Source organism: Oncorhynchus mykiss, chromosome 16 (assembly GCF_013265735.2).
Source record: "Oncorhynchus mykiss isolate Arlee chromosome 16, USDA_OmykA_1.1, whole genome shotgun sequence".
NCBI lineage: Eukaryota > Metazoa > Chordata > Actinopteri > Salmoniformes > Salmonidae > Oncorhynchus > Oncorhynchus mykiss.
Genome location: NC_048580.1, coordinates 28,742,421 through 28,763,907, shown reverse-complemented (window position 1 = coordinate 28,763,907; position 21,487 = coordinate 28,742,421). Strand labels below are relative to the sequence as shown.

Here is a 21,487-nt window from a genome sequence, read left to right as displayed (position 1 = left end):
CTAACCAGGACTTGTGTCGCCTAGGCTGGTGTGCGACCAGTGGAAACGTTGGTTTGACATAGGCTATCCAATCTCTGGGGTTAGTTAGGGACAGTCAATAAATTACACAATATAAATGGGACAATATCTTCATGTTGCACATATTTTAGTTGTCTCATTAAATGCTTTAAATATTTGTATATGAATTGTTATAGTTGGTTTGAATTTTTTTGCGCCATTGAGGCAATCTCCATTTTGGAGTAGTCAATTTTTCTTTTTGTTTCGACTTTTCTTTCTTTCTTTATTTCTGCCTGCCTGCCTTTATTTAACCAGGAAATGCCCATTGAGACCCAGAGTTTATTTTTCAAGGGAAACCTGGCCAAGGCAGCAGCAACAATCAATACATTACATAATTAAAACATACAACATGTTAAATAAAACATTACACTCCTCCGTAACAGAGTCTCCCATCAATATTTTTTCTTAATTCAGTGGCACTAACATATCTAGATGAAGCATGGATTGTAGACTATTCCATGCCTCTGGTGCACGAGAAGAGAAGGCAGTCTTGCCTAATACTGTGAATGTCCTTGGGACTTTAAGTAGCAACCACCTAGCAGACTGGGTATGGTAACTGCTGGTTGTGAAGGAGACCAGACTACAAAGGTAAAGAGGGAGTTTACCCAAAAGGGCTTTGTAGATGAACACATACAAATGTATCTTTCTGTGCATATAAAGTGAGGTCCAACCTACCATTTGGTACAAGGTGCAATGGTGGGTGAGTGACTTGGCACTTGTAATAAAGCGCAAGGATGCATGATAAACAGAGTCCAGTCTCTGTAAGACAGAGGAGGCTGCATGCATATACAACACGTCACCATAATCAATTACAGAGAGAAAAGTGGCCTGCACAAGCTTCTTTCTAGATATAAGCGGGAAGCAAGGCTTATTACGAAAATAAAAACCCAATTTCAATTTAAGCTTTGTCACAAGATTATCCACATGAACTTTAAAGGACAACTTGTCATCCAACCAAATCCCTAGGTATTTGTAGGATGAAACTTTTTTTCAATGGATAAGCCACCAGATGTGACAATGCTAACCTTCTCTGGCAGAGTTCTAGCTGTGGTAAAGGTTATGAATTTAGTTTTTTGTACATTCAGGACCATTTTGGGACCATAAAGGGAGGCTTGCAGTGACTGAAAAGCAGTCTGGAGCTCTTCAACAGCCTGAACCAGAGAAGGAGCACATGAATATATGACAGTATCATCTGCATATAGATGTACATTTGCTGGTTGCATCCCATTTCCCAAATCATGAATAAAAATTTAGAACAACACTGGAGCTAAAATGGAACTCTGGGGCACACCTACAGTGCCTTGCGAAAGTATTCGGCCCCCTTGAACTTTGCGACCTTTTGCCACATTTCAGGCTTCAAACATAAAGATATAAAACTGTATTTTTTTGTGAAGAATCAACAACAAGTGGGACACAATCATGAAGTGGAACGACATTTATTGGATATTTCAAACTTTTTTAACAAATCAAAAACTGAAAAATTGGGCGTGCAAAATTATTCAGCCCCCTTAAGTTAATACTTTGTAGTGCCACCTTTTGCTGCGATGACAGCTGTAAGTCGCTTGGGGTATGTCTCTATCAGTTTTGCACATCGAGAGACTGACATTTTTTCCCATTCCTCCTTGCAAAACAGCTCGAGCTCAGTGAGGTTGGATGGAGAGCATTTGTGAACAGCAGTTTTCAGTTCTTTCCACAGATTCTCGATTGGATTCAGGTCTGGACTTTGACTTGGCCATTCTAACACCTGGATATGTTTATTTTTGAACCATTCCATTGTAGATTTTGCTTTATGTTTTGGATCATTGTCTTGTTGGAAAACAAATCTCCGTCCCAGTCTCAGGTCTTTTGCAGACTCCATCAGGTTCTTCCAGAATGGTCCTGTATTTGGCTCCATCCATCTTCCCATCAATTTGAACCATCTTCCCTGTCCCTGCTGAAGAAAAGCAGGCCCAAACCATGATGCTGCCACCACCATGTTTGACAGTGGGTTCAGTGTGATGAGCTGTGTTCAGTGTGTTCAGTGTGATGAGCTGTGTTGCTTTTACGCCAAACATAACGTTTTGCATTGTTGCCAAAAAGTTCAATTTTGGTTTCATCTGACCAGAGCACCTTCTTCCACATGTTTGGTGTGTCTCCCAGGTGGCTTGTGGCAAACTTTAAACAACACTTTTTATGGATATCTTTAAGAAATGGCTTTCTTCTTGCCACTCTTCCATAAAGGCCAGATTTGTGCAATATACAACTGATTGTTGTCCTATGGACAGAGTCTCCCACCTCAGCTGTAGATCTCTGCAGTTCATCCAGAGTGATCATGGGCCTCTTGGCTGCATCTTTGATCAGTCTTCTCCTTGTATGAGCTGAAAGTTTAGAGTAAGGGACAGGTCTTGGTAGATTTGCAGTGGTCTGATACTCCTTCCATTTCAATATTATCGCTTGCACAGTGCTCCTTGGGATGTTTAAAGCTTGGGAAATATTTTTGTATCCAAATCCGGCTTTAAACTTCTTCACAACAGTATCTCGGACCTGCCTGGTGTGTTCCTTGTTCTTCATGATGCTCTCTGCGCTTTTAACGGACCTCTGAGACTATCACAGTGCAGGTGTATTTATACAGAGACTTGATTACACACAGGTGGATTGTATTTATCATCATTAGTAATTTAGGTCAAAATTGGATCATTCAGCGATCCTCACTGAACTTCTGGAGAGAGTTTGCTGCACTGAAAGTAAAGGGGCTGAATAACTTTGCACGCCCAATTTTTCAGTTTTTGATTTGTTAAAAAAGTTTGAAATATCCAATAAATGTCGTTCCACTTCATGATTGTGTCCCACTTGTTGTTGATTCTTCACAAAAATATACAGTTTTATATATTTATGTTTGAAGCCTGAAATGTGGCAAAAGGTTGCAAAGTTCAAGGGGGCCGAATACTTTCGCAAGGCACTGTATATTAACCTCAAGAAAGCTAGTCTTGTGATTGTCAGTATATACACATTGTGTTCTGTCAAAGATCATTCCTAAACCAATTTACTGCCCCTTCACTGAGACCAATGTTTCTGAGTCTAGCTAGCAACAATTCATGGTGAACTGAATCAAAGGCCTTTGATAAATCCACAAACAGTGAGCACAATGTTGCTTTTTATCAAGTGCATTAATAATGTCATTTTCCACTGCCATAGCTGCAGTTGTGGTGCTGTTCCCCGATCTAAAGCCAGACTGAATCCCGCTCAGTATGTTCTTTTCAATTAATACGTTTTGAGTTCACTAGGGATTAATAGACTTTGGCCAGGATAGGGAGTTTGGCGATAGTTATTCACATCTGAGGGATCTCCTCCCTTTAGCAGTGGGAGGACATTAGCTGATTTCCAAATGCTGGGTATGGAATTGGTCAAGAGCCTCAAGTTGAAATTGTGAGCCACAGGTTCAGTAATAATGCCAGCTGTGATAGGTAGGGGTCCAGGTTGTTTGGACCTGCAGACGTTTCAGTGTCTACTGCCTTTAGTGCTTTATAGACATCCGTTTAAGAAACAGGCTCAAAGTTAAAATGGTTCACATGAGGGCCTATATCATAGTTGACTGTAGCCGAGTTTACATTAGAGGCCTGGGCCCCACCATTATTAAAAACTGAACCAGCAGATATGAAGTGCTTATTAAAAACCTCTACAATATTGGCTTTATCTTTCACTTCATTGGAGTCCATCATTAAATGGCCAGGAAGGCCAGAGAATACATTAGAACCTGATACTGATTTGATTAGCTTCCAGAACTTGGTAGGGTTGTTTAGGTTCTCTGTGACTGCTTTTAAATAGTAATCTGATTTGGACTTCCTGATCAAACCTGTGCATTTGTTTCTTAGCACTGTGAAGGAGGCCCAGTCAACAGGAGCCTTTGTATGTCTAGCTTGAGCCCAATATATATTTATCTTTCTAATTAATTCTGCCAAGTTATCTGAAAACCAGGGATTGTCCCTTCCACCGATTCTACATTTCTTCACAGGGGCATGCTTATCACAAATGGACACAAATTTCTTATAAAAATAGTCCCAGGCAGTGTCAACATCGGGAATCAGACTTACTCTGTCAATATTATGGTGCAGATCATGTAAGAATGCTTGCTCATCAAACTGTCTAAAATTTATTTAAAAAATATAACGGGGTTTTGGTCATTTTTGTATTTCTAACACAAGCAATTGCACAGTGATCACTGACATCATTACAGAATATCCCAGTCGATGTGTATTTGTGAGGGGTATTCATTAGAATAATGTCCAATAGAGTTGATTTGTTTCTGTGCTCTTGGATTCGGTCTTGTCGGCACATTAATTAATTGAGTGAGATTCAGAGAGTCATACAGTTTTCAAAAGAGTCCGATACAGATGTAAGCATGTCCCAGATCAAATCTCCTAAAATAACAAATTCAGAGTCATTTAACTTGTGCAGGACATCAGAAAGAGAGCTTGGTGCGTCTCCCGAAGCCGAGGGCGGTCTGTAGCAGCCGACTACAGTGGTGTGGGAGTCCTTATATACGTTCACTTTATTGGCTGATCTCTCCTGATGACCAGGTTGGACATGACTCCAACAGGGTCACTATATGACCCAACCCAAGGAAAACTGTTAAGGGACCTTTCATTCAGTGAGTGACATTCCATTTTTTTCTTATAATCTCGCAAATCTCCTTTTTGGACAAGACGGACTTTATGACCAAAATTATCCTATTTACACTTTGTAGTCAATTTGACACATTAAATGTTCTCCTTTTCAACACCAATAGATTGTATTTATGAGTAAAACGTTTTTTAAAATAGTTTGGAGGCCTTTACGCACAAAATAAAGCATACAGTGGTTTGATTCATCCTGAAAATAGCCATATTCAATTGTTCAAGCTATGAAATATTGGAAAGTGAGAAAAGTGTACAGTAGGGGTTGAACAGATTTCCTTTAAATGTACCCTAATAATACTCACTAATCATGGAACTGTGATAACAACAGTCCAGTCATTGTGAACCGTGCGCCAGGCTCCAGGTTTAAAACATTCTCTAAACTATAAATCAACTCGGTAGGTTTGGCGATATATTTTCATTTGCACATGGCTATAGAATTCTATAGCTTGGGTCTACAATTTTCATCCCTGCCAGTTATAAGGTCAGCATTTCATAAACTTCATTTTGGAAAAGGTGATATGTTTCAGTTTACTGCCATATGACTAGTTTCACATTTGTCTCCAGCGATCATGAGATAAAATAGATCAAAAACAATTGTCATTTATGTTTACAAACCCCTTATCCAAATGGCTTACTCATTTACCTAGCTCTTATTAATAGCTTTTATCAATTTGTAAATTACAGTGCATGGAGAATTTTTATTGGATAAAATAAAGTACATGTTGTTCCACTTGGAACCGACAGGTTGCTCGACTTTATTCATTGTTTCATCACGCATAAAGGTGGTGTCATTCTGAGGGAATTAAGACATGGTCAGAGTCCAGAATGTGTAGACACACCTCTGCCACACCTACAATTCTTTGATCTCCCTCCCAAACAAATAGCGGGTGAATAGCATGCTACTCTCATCACTAAGTTCAATGTCAGAATACGCATGAAAAGAGAATTATGTTCCATTTACGTGCACTTAACTCGGGGTCAGAATTCCCCTCCAATATGCATAGTATTTTGAAGACACCTTGCATTTGTGTGATTTAGTCAATTTCAAATGATGAAGAATGCCTTCCTCAGTTGTGTTCGCCCTGCTCCAGGCCACAATTGAAGTGTTTACTTCCCAGGTGTAATGCAAGGAATATGAGGTTAAACTGGGATATGAGGTTGTGCGGCGCACAATTGGCCCAGCATTGTCCGTGTTAAGGGAGGGTTTGGCAGGGGTAGGCCGCCATTGTAAAATAAGAATTTGTTCTTAACCGACTTTCCTAGTTAAATGAAAGTTAAAAAAAAAAAAAACTTTTGAGCCTATGTTAAAAGTGTTAGAAATGTGTTCATATGCTTACCCTGTCCCAATGCTCAATTTACTCCATATTTTGTTAGAAAGAATTAGGCTTGGGCCTGGGTATTTGGGAAAAGCCACTGGATGGTTTTTCAATACCATCAAAACTATTTATTTGAAGTTTTTCAATAAATTCTTATATTTGTAGCTACTTTTTAAGTTAATACCTGCAGTCAACTTGCACAATACGTTAGGAGATAAAGCAGATTGCATTCTTCATTTCAACTGTCACATTATTGGACATTATGAAGCTTAACGTAGTTCACCAGAACAGTTGAGCCTCATACAAATGTGTTTGTTTGTAAATGTTCTATATCTATCTGTTGTGCAGTTACACTTGTATGTAATTCACAAGCAAATATTTGCCGTCAGATATCTTATGTCTTTTTGTCAGAAGTCAAAGAGCTCTGGATGAGTTATCTGTACAGTTGCCATTTTTTCCCTGTGCTTCCTAAAAAAAAAAATTCTCATCCGTTCTTCTTCCCGCTTCGTGTACACATGCTGCTCTTTCTTCAGAAAAGCATGCATCAAAACTTTGATCATTTGCACAGTTTCTCTCATTCACTTTGGCTTGTAAATATCCACACTCACTGAACATGACATTCAGTAGCTACTAGCTATGCTTGTATAACTTTAGGAGCTGGGTTTGCCTGTCTTTGCAATTAGTTTATTTTTGTTTTCGTTCGTTAGCATTTAGCTGACACGGTCTATGTGGTTTTGCTATTATTTTGTGCTAATTTTGTTAGCATTCTGGTGCATTTTAGCACCCCTTTGTGTCCTATGCCGGTAATACCGTACATCCCAGGATGAGGGAAGGACGGTATGACAATATGAAAATCTGGATACCGCCCAAACCTAGAAAGAATACTATATGTCCCATGACGTACTGATGCTGAATGTGAAAAATGGCTCAACATACCCCACTCTCCCCTACAGACAAAATCGGCATTGTAGGCAATCTAACCTAATCATTGCACATCCTGCAAATCACAAGCAGAGGTCGACCATTTGTAATCCATTTTAACATTCACTCTGTTGGTAATGCTTACAAATTGGATCATAACTCTAAAAGTAACGGAGATCCCACTCTGAAACTTTGATATGCCTGAAGAGTAGATTATTTTCAACAATATGTAACGACCCTGGGTTTATAAGCGCAGAAATCGACTCTGCCGTATGAGCATGCTTTTGCGGCACAGTCGATAGCGCACCGGACCTCGGGCGAGAAGGTCGAGGGTTCGAGACATGCTCCCTGCTGTTTCTTTACAAATATATGGAAAATCTACCAAATCTACATTTTTATATTTTCTATTTTCAGGTTTTATATTTTTCATACATTTATTTCAGAAATGTGTTATTGAAATCAAAATACTACTCATTACATAACAGGTGGTAAAGCTTCATATGACACAAACTTTTGCTTTGTAGCACGTACAGAATAATCATTATGGAGGACAAAACGTCAGAAATATTCCAACTTCAATTAATTATTTCTCAATTATGCTTTAAGATACAAATGTCAACTAAATGTCAACAATCCTTCCTCCAAAGGAGCCTTCTATGGATTAAATTGTGTGAAAAAAATACATAAAATCATGGTCTTTGTTATAGTTTCATGAAGAATCTCCCTTTTGGAAGAATCCACACCTGCATTCTTTTTTAATACTGTAACGGTTGTCGTTGGTGGAAGAAGGAGAGGACCAAGGTGCAGCGTTGTATGTGCTCATGATCTTTAAATTACACTGAACACTAGAACAAAACGGAACAAACGAAACAGTCCTGTCTGGGACAGAGACAGAAAACAACTACCCACAAACGCCAAGTGGGAACAGGCTACCTAAGTATCGTTCTCAATCAGAGACAACGATTGACAGCTGCCTCTGATTGGGAACCATACCAGGCCAAACACATAGAACTTTAACACACAGAACATTTAGAAAAAGGTTTTATGTAAAAACCACACTTTCTGCAATGTTTTTCAAATAATTTGTTTAATTTAGTATATAAGCTTCTGTCTTAAGTATCCTAACTAATGTCATAGATTTAGTTTGAGTTTCTAATTTGAAGGCAAGATGTAAGATGCAAGCCTTTTTTGAATTTTCTCCCCAATTTCATGGTATCCAATTGTTTAGTAGCTACTATCTTGTCTCATCTCTGCAACTCCCGTACGGGCTCGGGAGAGACGAAGGTGGAAAGTCATGCGTCCTCCGATACACAACCCAACCAACCGCACTGCTTCTTAACACAGCGCGCATCCAACCCGGAAGCCAGCCGCACCAATGTGTCGGAGGAAACACTGTGCACCTGGCAACCTTGGTTAGCAGGCACTGCGCCCGGCCCGCCACAGGACTCGCTGGTGCGCGATGAGACAAGGATATACCCTCCCTAACCCGGACGAGGCTAGGCCAATTGTGCATCGCCCCACGGACCTCCCGGTCGCGGCCGGTTACGACAGAGCCTGGGCGCGAAACCGGAGTCTCTGGTGGCACAGCTGGCGCTGCAGTACAGAGCCCTTAACCACTGCGCCACCGAGACCCCGGACCTGGTATTCCAACTGATTATAGGCTACTAAAGCTAACAACTTACCACTGCGCCATGGAGTCTTGATAGAAACAGTAGAGAAAAAAAACATGTCTATTTAATAACCACATGTTGCTATTCATTGCTGGACAGCAGTCATTAATGTGCATTGTGAACAGATAATTAATCTCAGAGCAATGCCTTCAGAAAGCCTTGGTTTTCCCAATCACTACAAATTAGGAGCCTACTCTGCAGACACCGTTGAATAGATCAGTAAAATGTACCTTGCCTTGAATGCAACCATCTAATCTAGGACTACGAAAAGGGGACACAAATTGTACAATATACAGTTGAAGTCAGAAGTTTACATACACCTTAGCCAAATACATTTGAACTCAGTTTTTCACAATTCCTGACATTTAATCCTAGTAAAAATTCCCTATCTTAGGTCAGTTAGGATCACCACTTTATTTGTCAATGGCTTCAGGAGAAGCATAGCACAATTACAGCAGCCATGAATGTTTTAAATGATATCACTGAAGCCATTGACAAAAAATCACTGTGTCTCACTTTTTATTGATCTCTCTAAGGCTTTTGATACAGTTGATCATGCTATACTAAGGCAGAGATTGTCGAGTGTAGGTCTTTCGGAGCATGCAGTTGCATGGTTTGCTAACTATCTGTCTGATAGAACTCAGTGCACTCAATTTGATGGGTTTATGTCTGTTAAATTGTCTGTCTTGAATGGTGTGCCCCAAGGCTCTGTACTTGGTCCTCTCTTATTCACTATTTATATAAATGATTTAGACAAAAATGTCAAAAATGCACAACTTCATTTTAATGCTGATGATACTGTTATTTACTGTTGTGCCTCGCCTCTTACAAAAGCTTTCCAGAACATGCAAACAGCTTTTTATACTGTTCAACATACCTTGTGTCCATTGAAGCTTATCCTCAATACTGACAACTTAACTAATGGTGTTTTCTAATGCAATAAATAGACCTCTGAAGCTTTCACCTATTACTATCTGTCAGGGCAAGGAACCTCATATAAATATCTTGGAATTTTAATTGATGACGGCCTCTCTTTCAAATTGCATATTCAACAACTTACATTTTTTTTTGTTGCTTGAAATTGGGATTTTATTTTAGGAATAAGGCGTGTTTTTCTTTTGAAGCCAGAAGGAGAATAGTATCAGCTACATGTATGCCTTTACTAGACTGGGGATATTTTATATATGAATGCTTCCGCTCAGTGTTTGAGATCAATTGACACTCTTTACCATGGCACATTGAGATTTATTTTAAACTGCAAAACCCTTATGCACCACTGCACTTTGTATACCAGGGTTGGCTGGCCTTCTCTAGTCACTTGTAGGCTCAGTCACTGGTATACTTTTATTTACAAAGCCATTTTGGGTTTACTACCTTTTTATTTGTGCATTTTTATTGTTCAGAAATTTTGTGGGTACTCTCTTTGTTCGCTGGACTTTATCCTGCTAACTACTCCAAATGTCCGAACTGAATTTGGTAAAAGGGCATTTATGTACTCTGCGCCATCGTCAGACCAGAGGACATTTCTCCAAGAAGTACAATCTTTGTCCCCATGTGCAGTTGCAAACCGTAGTCTGGCTTTTTTAAGGCGGTTTTGAAGCAGTGGCTTCTACCTTGCTGAGTGGCATTTCAGGTTATGTCGATATAGGACTCGTTTTACTGTGGATATAGATACTTTTGTACATGTTTCCTCCAGCATCTTCAAAGGTCCTTTGCTGTTGTTCTGGGATTGATGTGCACTTTTCGCACAAAAGTACGTTCATCTCTAGGAGACAGAACGCGTCTCCTTCCTGAGCGGTATGACACCTGCGTGGTCCCATGGTGTTTATAGTTGCGTACTATTGTTTGTACAGATGAACGTGGGACCTTTTAGGCGTTTGGAAGTTTCTCCCAAGGATGAGCCAGACATGTGGAGGTCTACAATTATTTTTCTGAGGTCTTGTCTGATTTCTTTTGATTTCCCCATGATGTCAAGCAAAGAGGCACTGAGTTTGAAGGTAGGCCTTGAAATACATGCACAGGTACACCTCCTATTGACTCAAATGATGTCAATTAGCCTATTAGAAGCTAAAGCCATGACATCATTTTCTGGAATTTTCCAAGCTGTTTAAATCACAGTCAGTTAGTGTATGTAAACTTCTGACCCACTGGAATTGTGATACAGTGAATTATAAGTGTAAAAATCTGTCTGTAAAGAATTGTTGAAAAAATAACTTGTGTCATGCACTCAGTAGATGTCAGTAGAAGATAGAAGACAGTAGAAGACATTTGTGGAGTGGTTGAAAAACGAGTTTTAGTGACTCCAACCTAAGTGTATGTAAACTTCCGACTTTAACTGTAACATCCATCTAGCCTGGAATAAATTATTGTTCCAAGAAAAACTTTCCAGTGGTACTGATCCAATAATAAAGACTAGAGGTCGACCGATTATTATTTGTCAACGCAGATACCGATACCGATTAGCGCGTTGTTTGTTCTCTCTGAGAGAAAGACGCGCAGGCTGGCAGCTTCTCTCCAAGCGATGCTCCACATGATCCTAAAGCCATCCGTTACGCTAAACAGCCGCTGCATTTGAATCGGGATTTGAATGATTTTAGTCTACTTTTTTGTACCCTATTACATTTTTTTGGTTTTGAACTAGGCCATACTCTGAAATATCCAACTGATGCCCCTGGTTTCTCCCTCTCACCAGGCTTCATAAGCTTGTAAAACTGTTATTTGTCTTGCTGTGTATGCTGTGCAGTGTGTAACTGTGGTTTAGAGAGGTCTAAACCACAGTTACACATTGCACAGAATATACAGCAAGATAATGGTCCTTTCATGTAAAAGAAAATACTATAGAATACTATGGTAAAAATACGATTGTATTCACTGTAACATTTCGCACACTTTACTGTAATATTCACTGTAGTATTTTTACGGATATGATTGTAGTATACTGTAGTATTTACAGTTTACTATGGTTTTAAAAAAAAACATAGTATAGTAGTATTTGTTGTTATATTTATAGTGATAATGTTTTTGTTTGATTATCTTTGACATAGAAGTGGGGGCTTTCTCCTTGTGGAAGCCTACTGGACAAAAAGAGCATGTTTTCCATAAACTGTAGGTAGGTAGGTAGGTAGATAGGTAGGTAGGTAGGTAGGTTCTGAGTGGATAGTTCAAAGCTTCAGCTCATTTCTATAACCTGTAGGGAAAATAATATATGGTCTATTCTTGGCATGCATGTTTCTCAATTATGGGTAGCAAAAATGGGGATATGGGGTAGGGCAATGGTTCTCAATGTTGGTCCTGGGGACCCAAAGGGGTGCACATTTGAATTTTTGCTCTAGCACTGCACAGCTGATTCCAATGATCAACTCATCATGAGGCTTTGATGATTTGAATCAGGTGTGTAGTGCTAGAGCAAAAACAAAAATGCGCAGCCCTTTGGGTTCCTAGGACCAGGATTGAGAACCAGTGGGGTAGGAGAATGGGCAGGGTGTATGCAAATGAAGTACTGTAGTAGTATTACTATAGTTAAGACACTTTTGTGTTATTGCGGACATCACAGTAGTGTTTTGTACAGTGTTTCTTTTCCGGATAATACTGTAGTATTTACTATAGTATTCTACAGTATACTGCAAAATTATATAGTAAGTAATACACATGATAAAGGAATACTGTAGTATAGTCTACTACAGCTTACAACAGAGTTCTGTAGCAAGTACTGTAGTATTCTATAGTAAACTGTAGTATTTTTTTCATGTGGGTAGGTCAGATGTGTAGGCCTACAAATGTTTTGTGTGTTTGTCATTTTTGCTCACTCCCATTTGCGTATGTGTGCCTGCATGCGTGCTGTAGTATAAGCTGTGAGACTGTATCCTACTTCAACTCACAAACATACAAACTACACATACATAACCATATCTTTTTGACTTGCATGAAAGACGGATACATTACTCATGTCATCGTATCCCTTCACACTCATTATTGTGGTCAGAGGCTGCCTTAAGGCCCTATGCCATGAGGAGTTTTGTTTTTGTAAGATAAGGCAGGGAAGAAGGGAGTGAGGGAGAGATAGAGGCATAGCAGGATGCTTGAAAGAGGTGGCATCGGGTACAGTCAGCTTAATTGAATCAACAGTGTGGGGGTGACATATTTTTCACCACTGTGTAGATCCGTTTGTTGGAAGAACTGCATCAGTGGCATAGAACTGTGAATTGAGATGCAATGGCTCTACGTTCTGGGGCTCTGCTGTCCACTTCCTTTTTAACATTTGGGCAATTCCGTGACAGAGTGCCCCAAATATATTTATGATGTTTTGGATCTTCCTGAAATGAAATCCATAAAATGGTACTTTGAGGGAAGGAAGCCCGTGTTGGTTTCATCTGAAACCTTAACCATGTGCTCTAAAATATGAATAGTGTTTAGAAAGGAGAATACACCTGATTTATTATGTAAATATCTCAAAAGTGACCTCTGATTTTGTTAATTTTTAGACATATTGTTTTAAACAGTTAACTCCACAAGTACATCAAATTGGGTCTCTGCTACTTTTGAAGTTATAATACATTTTTATGAGCACCACCAACACAGTGAATGTGAAAATGGATTCAAAGGGAACTCCCTCTGCTGGTGATTTGCTGAATGCTCAATCCTAAAGGAGGGCTTTGATTGGATAATAGCCTACCTATAAAGTCAATTTATAAAATGGGTCATATCTTCAAAGTATCAGAGAGCCCATTTCCGGAAGATCTAAAACAACAAAATGGAATTGCCCCATGATATTTGTGTCTCACATAGCACATTTGATGTGACTAGTTGATTTTTATGTTCTAGAACCCTGTGTGTTACTAATTTAGGCTTAACAAAGTTGATTTGTTTTAAAATAATTGTTTTATTCATATGAATCTATTCTTTTAAACAATTATTTTTGACAAAATCAACGAGTCACTTTGCCATTGTAGTAGTTGGGATTCAGTTCAATTGCAGTGAATCGAATCATGTGAATCAAAATAATAATTTGTGAATTGCGAACAGCAATTTTTGGAATAAATATTAGCTGTAGTCTTCCTTTGGGATTATGTAGCTGGAAAACTTGTTTTGTAGATACCTGAAGTTGATCTGGGCATTCAATTTATGGGACATTGCAACTCGAGATGTAAGTCAACCTGCAAAGTAAACACTTCTAAGGTAAGATAAATATGTAAATAGGTAAATTTCCTGAAGAAAATGTGTGTGCTTTCTTCAGCTGTCTAAAAATATTTCTATGGTAGGGTGAGATGTATTAAACGCCCACACCAGTAGAAATGTTATTTTTCTAGCCGATGATCTGAGCTTACCCATGATGTTGCACAACGATTTACATCAATATGTCATCGTTTTAGTCAAAGTATGATTTGTAGTGACAATTTCGAATTGCCCATTGTGCAAATCTGTGTGAATGCGGTGTCTTTCCCTGTGATATGATGTACAAATTATTTTCAGCCTACATTTTGTTTCAGGGCAGGGTTTTATTTGAATGTTACCAATCACCAGCATGGCATTGTTTATTAATCAGAAACAGTTGCAAAGTTATTCCTCTTTGCAACTGATATGAGCCAAACAGCCTTGTGTCCACTTGGCCGCCTTGAGCCATGGAGCAAATTAAAATAGGAGGTGCCAGAAATTTTTCGTAACCCATAATTGGATAATTGGTACATTTTCACTTATTTTTTTAACTAGTCTGTATAAAAAATATATATATCTGAACAGTTTAATTGCGTGGTATGATAGCATTTTGCAAACCCGCTCCCCCCGTCGCCCCAAGATGAATGGTTTTGACCCATAAAGTTTTACGTCACTGCTTTGATTGGTGTAATGTTAGCTAGAAACCACAAGTGTCTATTCAGATAATGAAAAGGCACCCATGAAGGAAAATTCAAGGAACTTGTCATTTGCAGCATGCATTATCATGAGAAAAGTCATTGTAGCCTATCATTTAACTTCCCGTGTGAGAACCATCAGCACGGGCTGACTTGTACCGCAGCTGAAGCCTGCCAGCAGCATACCTACCAAAGGTTGCACAGTGTCCATTACAATAAAAATCCATATTACCGGAGCTTAATCTTATTCTTTCTAACTATTTAAATGGCGTATTTGCGGACCATTTTGGCGACCACTGGGTCAGAAGTTTAATTGCACTCAATTAGTATTTGGTAGCATTGCCTTGAAATTGTTTCATTTTTGGGTCAAACGTTTCGGGTAGCCTTCCACAAGCTTCCCACAATAAGTTGGGGGAAATTTGAACCATTCCTCTTGACAGAGCTGGTGTAACTGAGTCAGGTTTGTTGGCCTTCTTGCTCTCACACGCTTTTTCAGTTCTGCCCACAAATTTTCAATAGGTTTGAGGACAGGGCTTTGTGATGGCCACTCCAATACCTTGACTTTGTTGTCCTTAAGCCATTTTTCCACATGTTTGGAAGTATGCTTGGGGTCAATGTCCATTTGGAAGACACATTTGCGACCAAGCTTTAACTTCCTGAATGATGTCTTGAGATGTTGCTTCAATCTATCCACGTAATTGTATTTTCTCATGCTGCCATGAGAAAATACAATATTTATTTTGTGAAGTGCACCAGTCCCTCCTGCAGCAAAGCACCCCCACAACATGATGCTGCCACCCCCGTGCTTCACAGTTGGGATGGACTTCTTCGGCTTGCAAGCCTCCCCCTTTTTCCTCCAAACATGACAATGGTCATTATGGCCAAACCATTTTATTTTTGTATTATCAGACCAGAGGACATTTCTCCAAAAAGTACAATCTTCTTCACCATGTGCAGTTGCAAACTGTAATCTTCACAAGGTACTTTGCTGTTGTTCTGGGATTGATTTACACTTTTCGCACCAAAGTACATTAATCTCTAGGAGACAGAACTCGTCTCCTTCCTGAGCGGTATGACGGCTGTTGGTCCCATGGTGTTTATACTTGTGTACAATTGTTTGCACAGATGAACATGGTACCTTCAGGCGTTTGGAAATTGCTCCCAAGTATGAACCAGACTTGTGGAGGTCTACAGTTTTTTTTCTGAGGTCTTGGCTGATTTCTTTTCATTTTCCCATGATGTCAAGCAAAGAGGCACTGCGTTTGAAGGTAGGCCTTGATATACATCCACAGGTATTCCTCCAATGGACTCAAATGATGTCAATTAGCCTTTCAGAAGCTTCTGAAGTCAAGACATAATTTTCTGGAATTTTCCAAGCTGTTTAAAAGCACATTAAACTTACTGTATGTAAACATCTGACCCACTGAAATTGTTTACACAGTGAATTATAAGTGAAATAATGTGTCTGTAAACAATTTTTGGAAAAATATCTTGTGTCATGCACAAAGTAGATGTCCTAACCTACTTGCCAAAACTATAGTTTGTTAGCAAGAAATTTGTGGAGTGGTTTAACAACGGGTTTTAATAACACCTACCTAAGCGTATGTAAACTTCTGACTTCAACTGTAGATGGGGGGCAATCATTTCACATATGGGTCCAGGGCACAGCTGGGAGCTGAGGTGGGTCTATAACAAGCAGCAACAGTGATGGACTTATTCCTGGAGAGATGGATTTTTAACAGTTGAAGCTCAAGCTGTTTGGGTATAGACCTGGATAGTGTGACAGAACTCTGCAGGCTATCTTTACAGTAGATTGCAACTCCGCCCCCTTTAGGTTAACCTCTACATCACCAGAGGAGGAGTAGGATGAGGGTACGGATAAAGGCTATAAGAACTGGTCGTCTAGTGCGTAGGGAACAGAGAATAAAAGGAGCAAATTTCTGGACGTGGTAGAATAGATTCAGGGCATAATGTACAGAGAAAGGTATGGTAGGGTGCGAGTACAGTGTAAACCTAGGCATTGAGTGACGATGAGAGAGGTTGCATCTCTGGAGGCTCTAGTTAAGTTATTGTCTGATGTGCATTTTGTGTGTGAGAACCGGTTTAACTTTAAATGCTTGCTTATGTTCGCATGTAGCAGAAAGTAATGAACCACAACTTGAAACAAGACAGTAATAGTAATTGTTGGTCAGAGCACTCTACATTGTATGGGGAGGGGAATTCATCTTACCCACTGCCAATGTGTAGCAGCACCCACCTTTTCTTCTTTAGGCTTTACTCACAGATAAGTTAAGTTTCTAACACTGTCCAAAACTGACAATGTTTGTTCTCTGTGTGTCCTATTCTAGTGCTGGATCAACTCCTGGAGGAGCTGCAGCGCTTCCTCCTGATCCTGGATCGGGAAAACCTGAGTGGGAATGCCACTGTGCAGAAAGGCATGCTGTCTGACCTGCTGCAGTCCTACAGATGCTCCAACGGTATGTGTAACTGAAATCTGAAATTTTCCACTGAAATCTAACATGGCCCAGCAAACATGCCCACATTGGCGTGAGGTGGGCCCAAAGCGGTCAAATATATTGGCCCCATGTAGGTTTCTCACCATGGGCTGATGCGCCTTGCTCATCGGCTTCACATTGTCCCCAAGGTCGGTGGCTCCAAGAAAAGCCATAACTTTGCCTAAAATAAATCTACTCTTTAGATCGACTGCCCTTATTGGTCCCCAAGATACGCTCATGGTAATGACCATATCGGGCTCCTGAGTGGTGCAGCGGTCTAAGGCACTGCATCTCAGTGCTAGAGGCATCTCTGCAAACCCTGGTTCGATTCCAGGCTGTATCACAACCAGCTGTGATTGGGAGTCCCATAGGGCGGTGCACAATAGGCCCAGCGTCGTCTGGGTTAGGGTTTGGCTGGGGTAGGCTGTCATTTTCAATAAGAATTTGTTCTTAACTGACTTGCCTAGTTAAAGTAAGGTTAAATAATATATGTATTGTATGTATGTATTGCCCACCAGGCACGTGCACAGATAGGGTTATACCTGTGCCGAGCACATGCCCCTTTGCCCTCCCACTCACCAAGTGCCCTTTTGGGTGGTGGTATAATTTTTGTTGTTGTGTACTGTATTTGTCATTGTTCTAAACCCAATGCCCCCAAGATGTTGTGATGTCGTCAAGTTCGCCACCCCTTACCCTGTCCATTGGTTAGCCCTGTACAGAGCTCACGTGCGCCCGGGTTGCCTTTTTCTCAGTCCGCCCTGTACAGAGATTGTGTGGGCCGGGTGTCCAAACATGCATGGCCTGAGATGTGGTCACTGGTCATGTGTGTAGCGAGCTACCCAGTTTAAAAATCAACAGTAGGCTACTGCCACAGCAGAATAACATTTGATTAACACTTGATTTACATCATCATCAATATTCGGTTTGGTTTGCAGCATCATTTAATTTATTTCCTTATAGAATCAAAGCTGCGGAAAGCCTGGTGAATTGAAATACATTTGCCAAAGTTATAGAATTACTTCTGTCAGTTCAGAAAGAAATTGGATAATTCTACACCATGAGTAGAGGCAGCAGGGGCGGCAGGTAGCCTATTGGTCAGAGTGTTGGACTAGTAACTGAAAGGTTGCAAGATCGAACCCCGAGCTGACAAGGTAAAAAATGTGTCATTCTGCCCCTGAACTAGGCAGTTAACCCACTGTTCCTAGGCAGTCATTGAAAATAAGAATTTGTTCTTAACTGACTTAACTGCCTAGTTAAATAAAGGTTAAAAATATATATAATTTAGCCACAGAGGATCAATAGCTTCTTTTAAAACATTGCCTAGCTGTGGATTGTGTGTAGCCCAAAAACAGTGGGGAATGCACTGTTAATCTGTCAGTGAATAGCATAATCTGAAAACAATATTTCTAATACAATCGCGTGCAAATGGCTCTTGCTGAAAAAATAAGACCATAATCTGTGTGCTATCAACATCCAATAGGCCATTTGCAAAGTAGGCTAAAACAATAGAGAGAGAGGCTTTTGGCACTACTTTGTAAAACAATGTTTGCTCAGAATTTATTTATTTAATTTTTTTTATTTTTAAAAAGGCCTCCTGTGGGGATGGGATAAAAAATGAATAATATAAAATAGATATAGGACAAAACACACATCACGACAAGAGAGACAACATAAAACTCCATAAAGAAAGAGCTAAGACAACAGCATGGCAGCAACACATGAAAACACAGCATGGTAGCAACTAGGGATGCAACGGTACAGTGGGTCCATGGTTCGGTATGTATCGCGGTTTGTGGGTCACGGTAACGGTACGGTTTCGGTATCTTTATATTTAAGAAAAAAATAAAAACACATCTCCCTTTAAACAATGAACTCTTTATTTTGCCAAGAGACAAATACAACTTTCCATTCAGAAAAGTGTATGAGATCAAGGGGAAAAAAACATTACAATTAAAAGTGCTTCTTAGCTTTGACAACCTGTAGGTGCTTTGCCTTCTCTAGTTTAAATAAACATGGTACATACTTGTATAGGCAGTATTAAATGTAAAAAGAACTTGAATTGCAACATCAAGTTGGTACCCTATATGAGATATCTATTCCTTTATGTTGAGGTTATTTTTTAAAAATATAAACACGTCAACATTCTCTGAAGCAAGATGAGAACGGCTTGCACTGACATTGTCCCCTGCAGTGGAGAACACTCTCACTTGCAACAGAGGTTCCCGGGACACTGAGGCACATCACATTTTAACGCACATGATAAAAACAATATCATGAAAAATAATTTTTTAAATAGGTAATACCTGATGTTCATGCTCCACAATTTCTTTGATGAGATCCTTGTAGACTCTGTCACAGCAGGTTGGTAGGGATTTAAACCTAGGATCAAGAGCTGTAGCTCTGTGAAGGTAGTCTAGAAGATCCCTGTCTGTGTATCTTCTCTCCAAGTCCTGAATGATGGCTGCCTTGGCCTCCCTGATGGTTGCACTGTCCTTAGGACCTGGTGCCATGGATTTGAGAATCATTGTCTTTAGAGGGAGAATCATTGATGAGGTAGGACTTGTTTCACTGCTCATGAGAGTTGTCATTATATTCAGGGGGTTGGGTAGCTGAATGAGTTCTTCTGCCAGCTTCAGTTCACTGTCAGTCAGCATGGCTATGTCTTTAACCAAATTCTTCACAGCCTTGTCCCTTACTGCAGAGTAGATGGCCGGTTGCTGATCCACATGACGTTCCAGCATGTCATGTATGGTGTTCCAACGGGTTGTGACATCATGGATTAATTTGTGCTTTGGTATATCTAGCATCTCTTGCTTGACTGTCAACTTGGTGAGCACTTCTGCTTTCTGAAAAAAAGTCACCAGTTTTTCTGACCTTCCCCAGGAGGTGGGACACTGCCTTGAGAGAGACTGCCCTCTTGGCTGCGAGGTTCAGGATGTGTGCAAAACATCCAATGTGGGGCCCAAACCCATCAGCTTCATGGATGGCATTCACATTGTTTTGTGTGTAGTCTGTAGTGGCTAGGATTGTGATATTTGGTCTCTCTAGCTTCCATTCAGTCACATCATTCATTCATTCTAGGGCTGAGTGTGTGCTTGTATGACTCTCATACAGGGGATGAGTTTGCACGTAGCTCTTCATCTCCCAATCCAGTACGTAGTTAACCGTCACAGTGAGGTAGCTTTGAGTTGCTCTGGCGGTCCAACTATCAGTGGAGAGAGTTAGATATGGTGTCTGTCAATTCGTTTTCAATTTCTCTCTGTGATGTTTCATAGAGTTTGGGATTTACGTTGCTGCTGAAATGTGTGCAGGAGGGGACATTGTTACGCGTTAAAAAAATTTTTATCAGGTGACGAAATCCTGAGTTAGTAACCACCGAATAGGATAGGGCTGCAAATATTTGGCTGCTTTCGTTATTTCTTTATGATTTTCTGAATTTGTCTCAAATTGTTGTTAGAAGGCAACAGCGAGAGATTTGTTGTGTTTTCGCTAATGAGTGGACTCTCCTTGCTCCAGCTGCACCTGAAAGGGATACGGCTGGGTGATGGCGACGTAAATGACACATCATGTTAGAAGTGTTTCCACTCGAGTAGCCGACAGTGGCAAAGCAATGCTTGCAGACTGTACTTGTTTGTTTACGGTCTTCTTACCCTCGCCTCTTCAAATTTGCTTCTCTCTGTCTCACTAGCGCACACCATTGTCATGTTGGAGCTGAGAGAATATTTGTTTTTAGTTTCCCTTCTCTTCATGGGGCCCCTTTAGGAAGGTTTCCTACTGAGATGTCATTGCAAATTGTCCATTGGCTGTTTAATGGGGAGGGGGTTGCAGTCACTGCGGTTGCCACATTTTGAGACATTGCTGTGGAGTAAAGTTTGTCAGCCCACAAGGAGCCCCCTAACGGCCTGGGGCCACAAGCAGTTGCCTGCCTTGCCTGTTCACAAGCTGAGTGTCTGGTTCTGTGGATCTGAATGTACAATGTGCATGTAGTATGCAATGGATTAGGGAGATTCCTACTGCTTGAGCTATGTTGTTGATGTAAATTGAGAAGAGCGTGGGGCCTAGGATCGAGCCTTAGGGTACTCCCTTGGTGACAGGCAGTGGCTGAGACAGCAGATGTTCTGACTTTATACACTGCACTCTTTGAGAGAGGTAGTAAGCAAATCAGTCCACAGACCCTTCAGAGACACTAATACCCCTTAGCCGGCCCACAAGAATGGAATGGTCTACCCTATCAAAAGCTTTGGCCAAGTCAATAAAAATAGCAGCACAACATAGAATGACATCATTTAGGACCATTAAGGTTGCAGTGACACATCCATAACCTAAGCGGAAACCAGATTGCATACCCGAGAGAATACTATAGACATCAAGAAAGTCAGTCAGTTGATTATTGACAAATTTTTCCAACACTTTTGATAAACAGGGCAAAATAGAAATTGGCCTATAACAGTAGGATCAGCTTTATCTCCCCCTTTAGGTAAAGGATACACCGTTGCTGCCTTCCAAGTAATGGGGAAACTCAGAGAT

General features: G+C 40.3%; 1 protein-coding gene across 5 annotated transcripts in view; it reads left to right on the top strand.

Moving 5' to 3' along the window:
* Nucleotides 1-21,487, top strand: part of afap1l2 (actin filament associated protein 1-like 2) — a 140,871-nt gene that overhangs the window by 3,095 nt on the left and 116,289 nt on the right. For 4 of the 5 annotated variants that reach the window (XR_005036500.1, XM_036946702.1, XM_036946700.1 and 1 more), the window contains exon 2: nt 16,814-16,944. Coding sequence is in view for 4 of the 5 variants with exons in the window: in XM_036946702.1 (XP_036802597.1) it covers nt 16,814-16,944 (131 nt within the window). In the remaining variant the exon portion in view is untranslated. The remainder of the gene's footprint in view (nt 1-16,813; nt 16,945-21,487) is intronic. The other variant, XM_036946701.1, reaches the window with a different exon arrangement.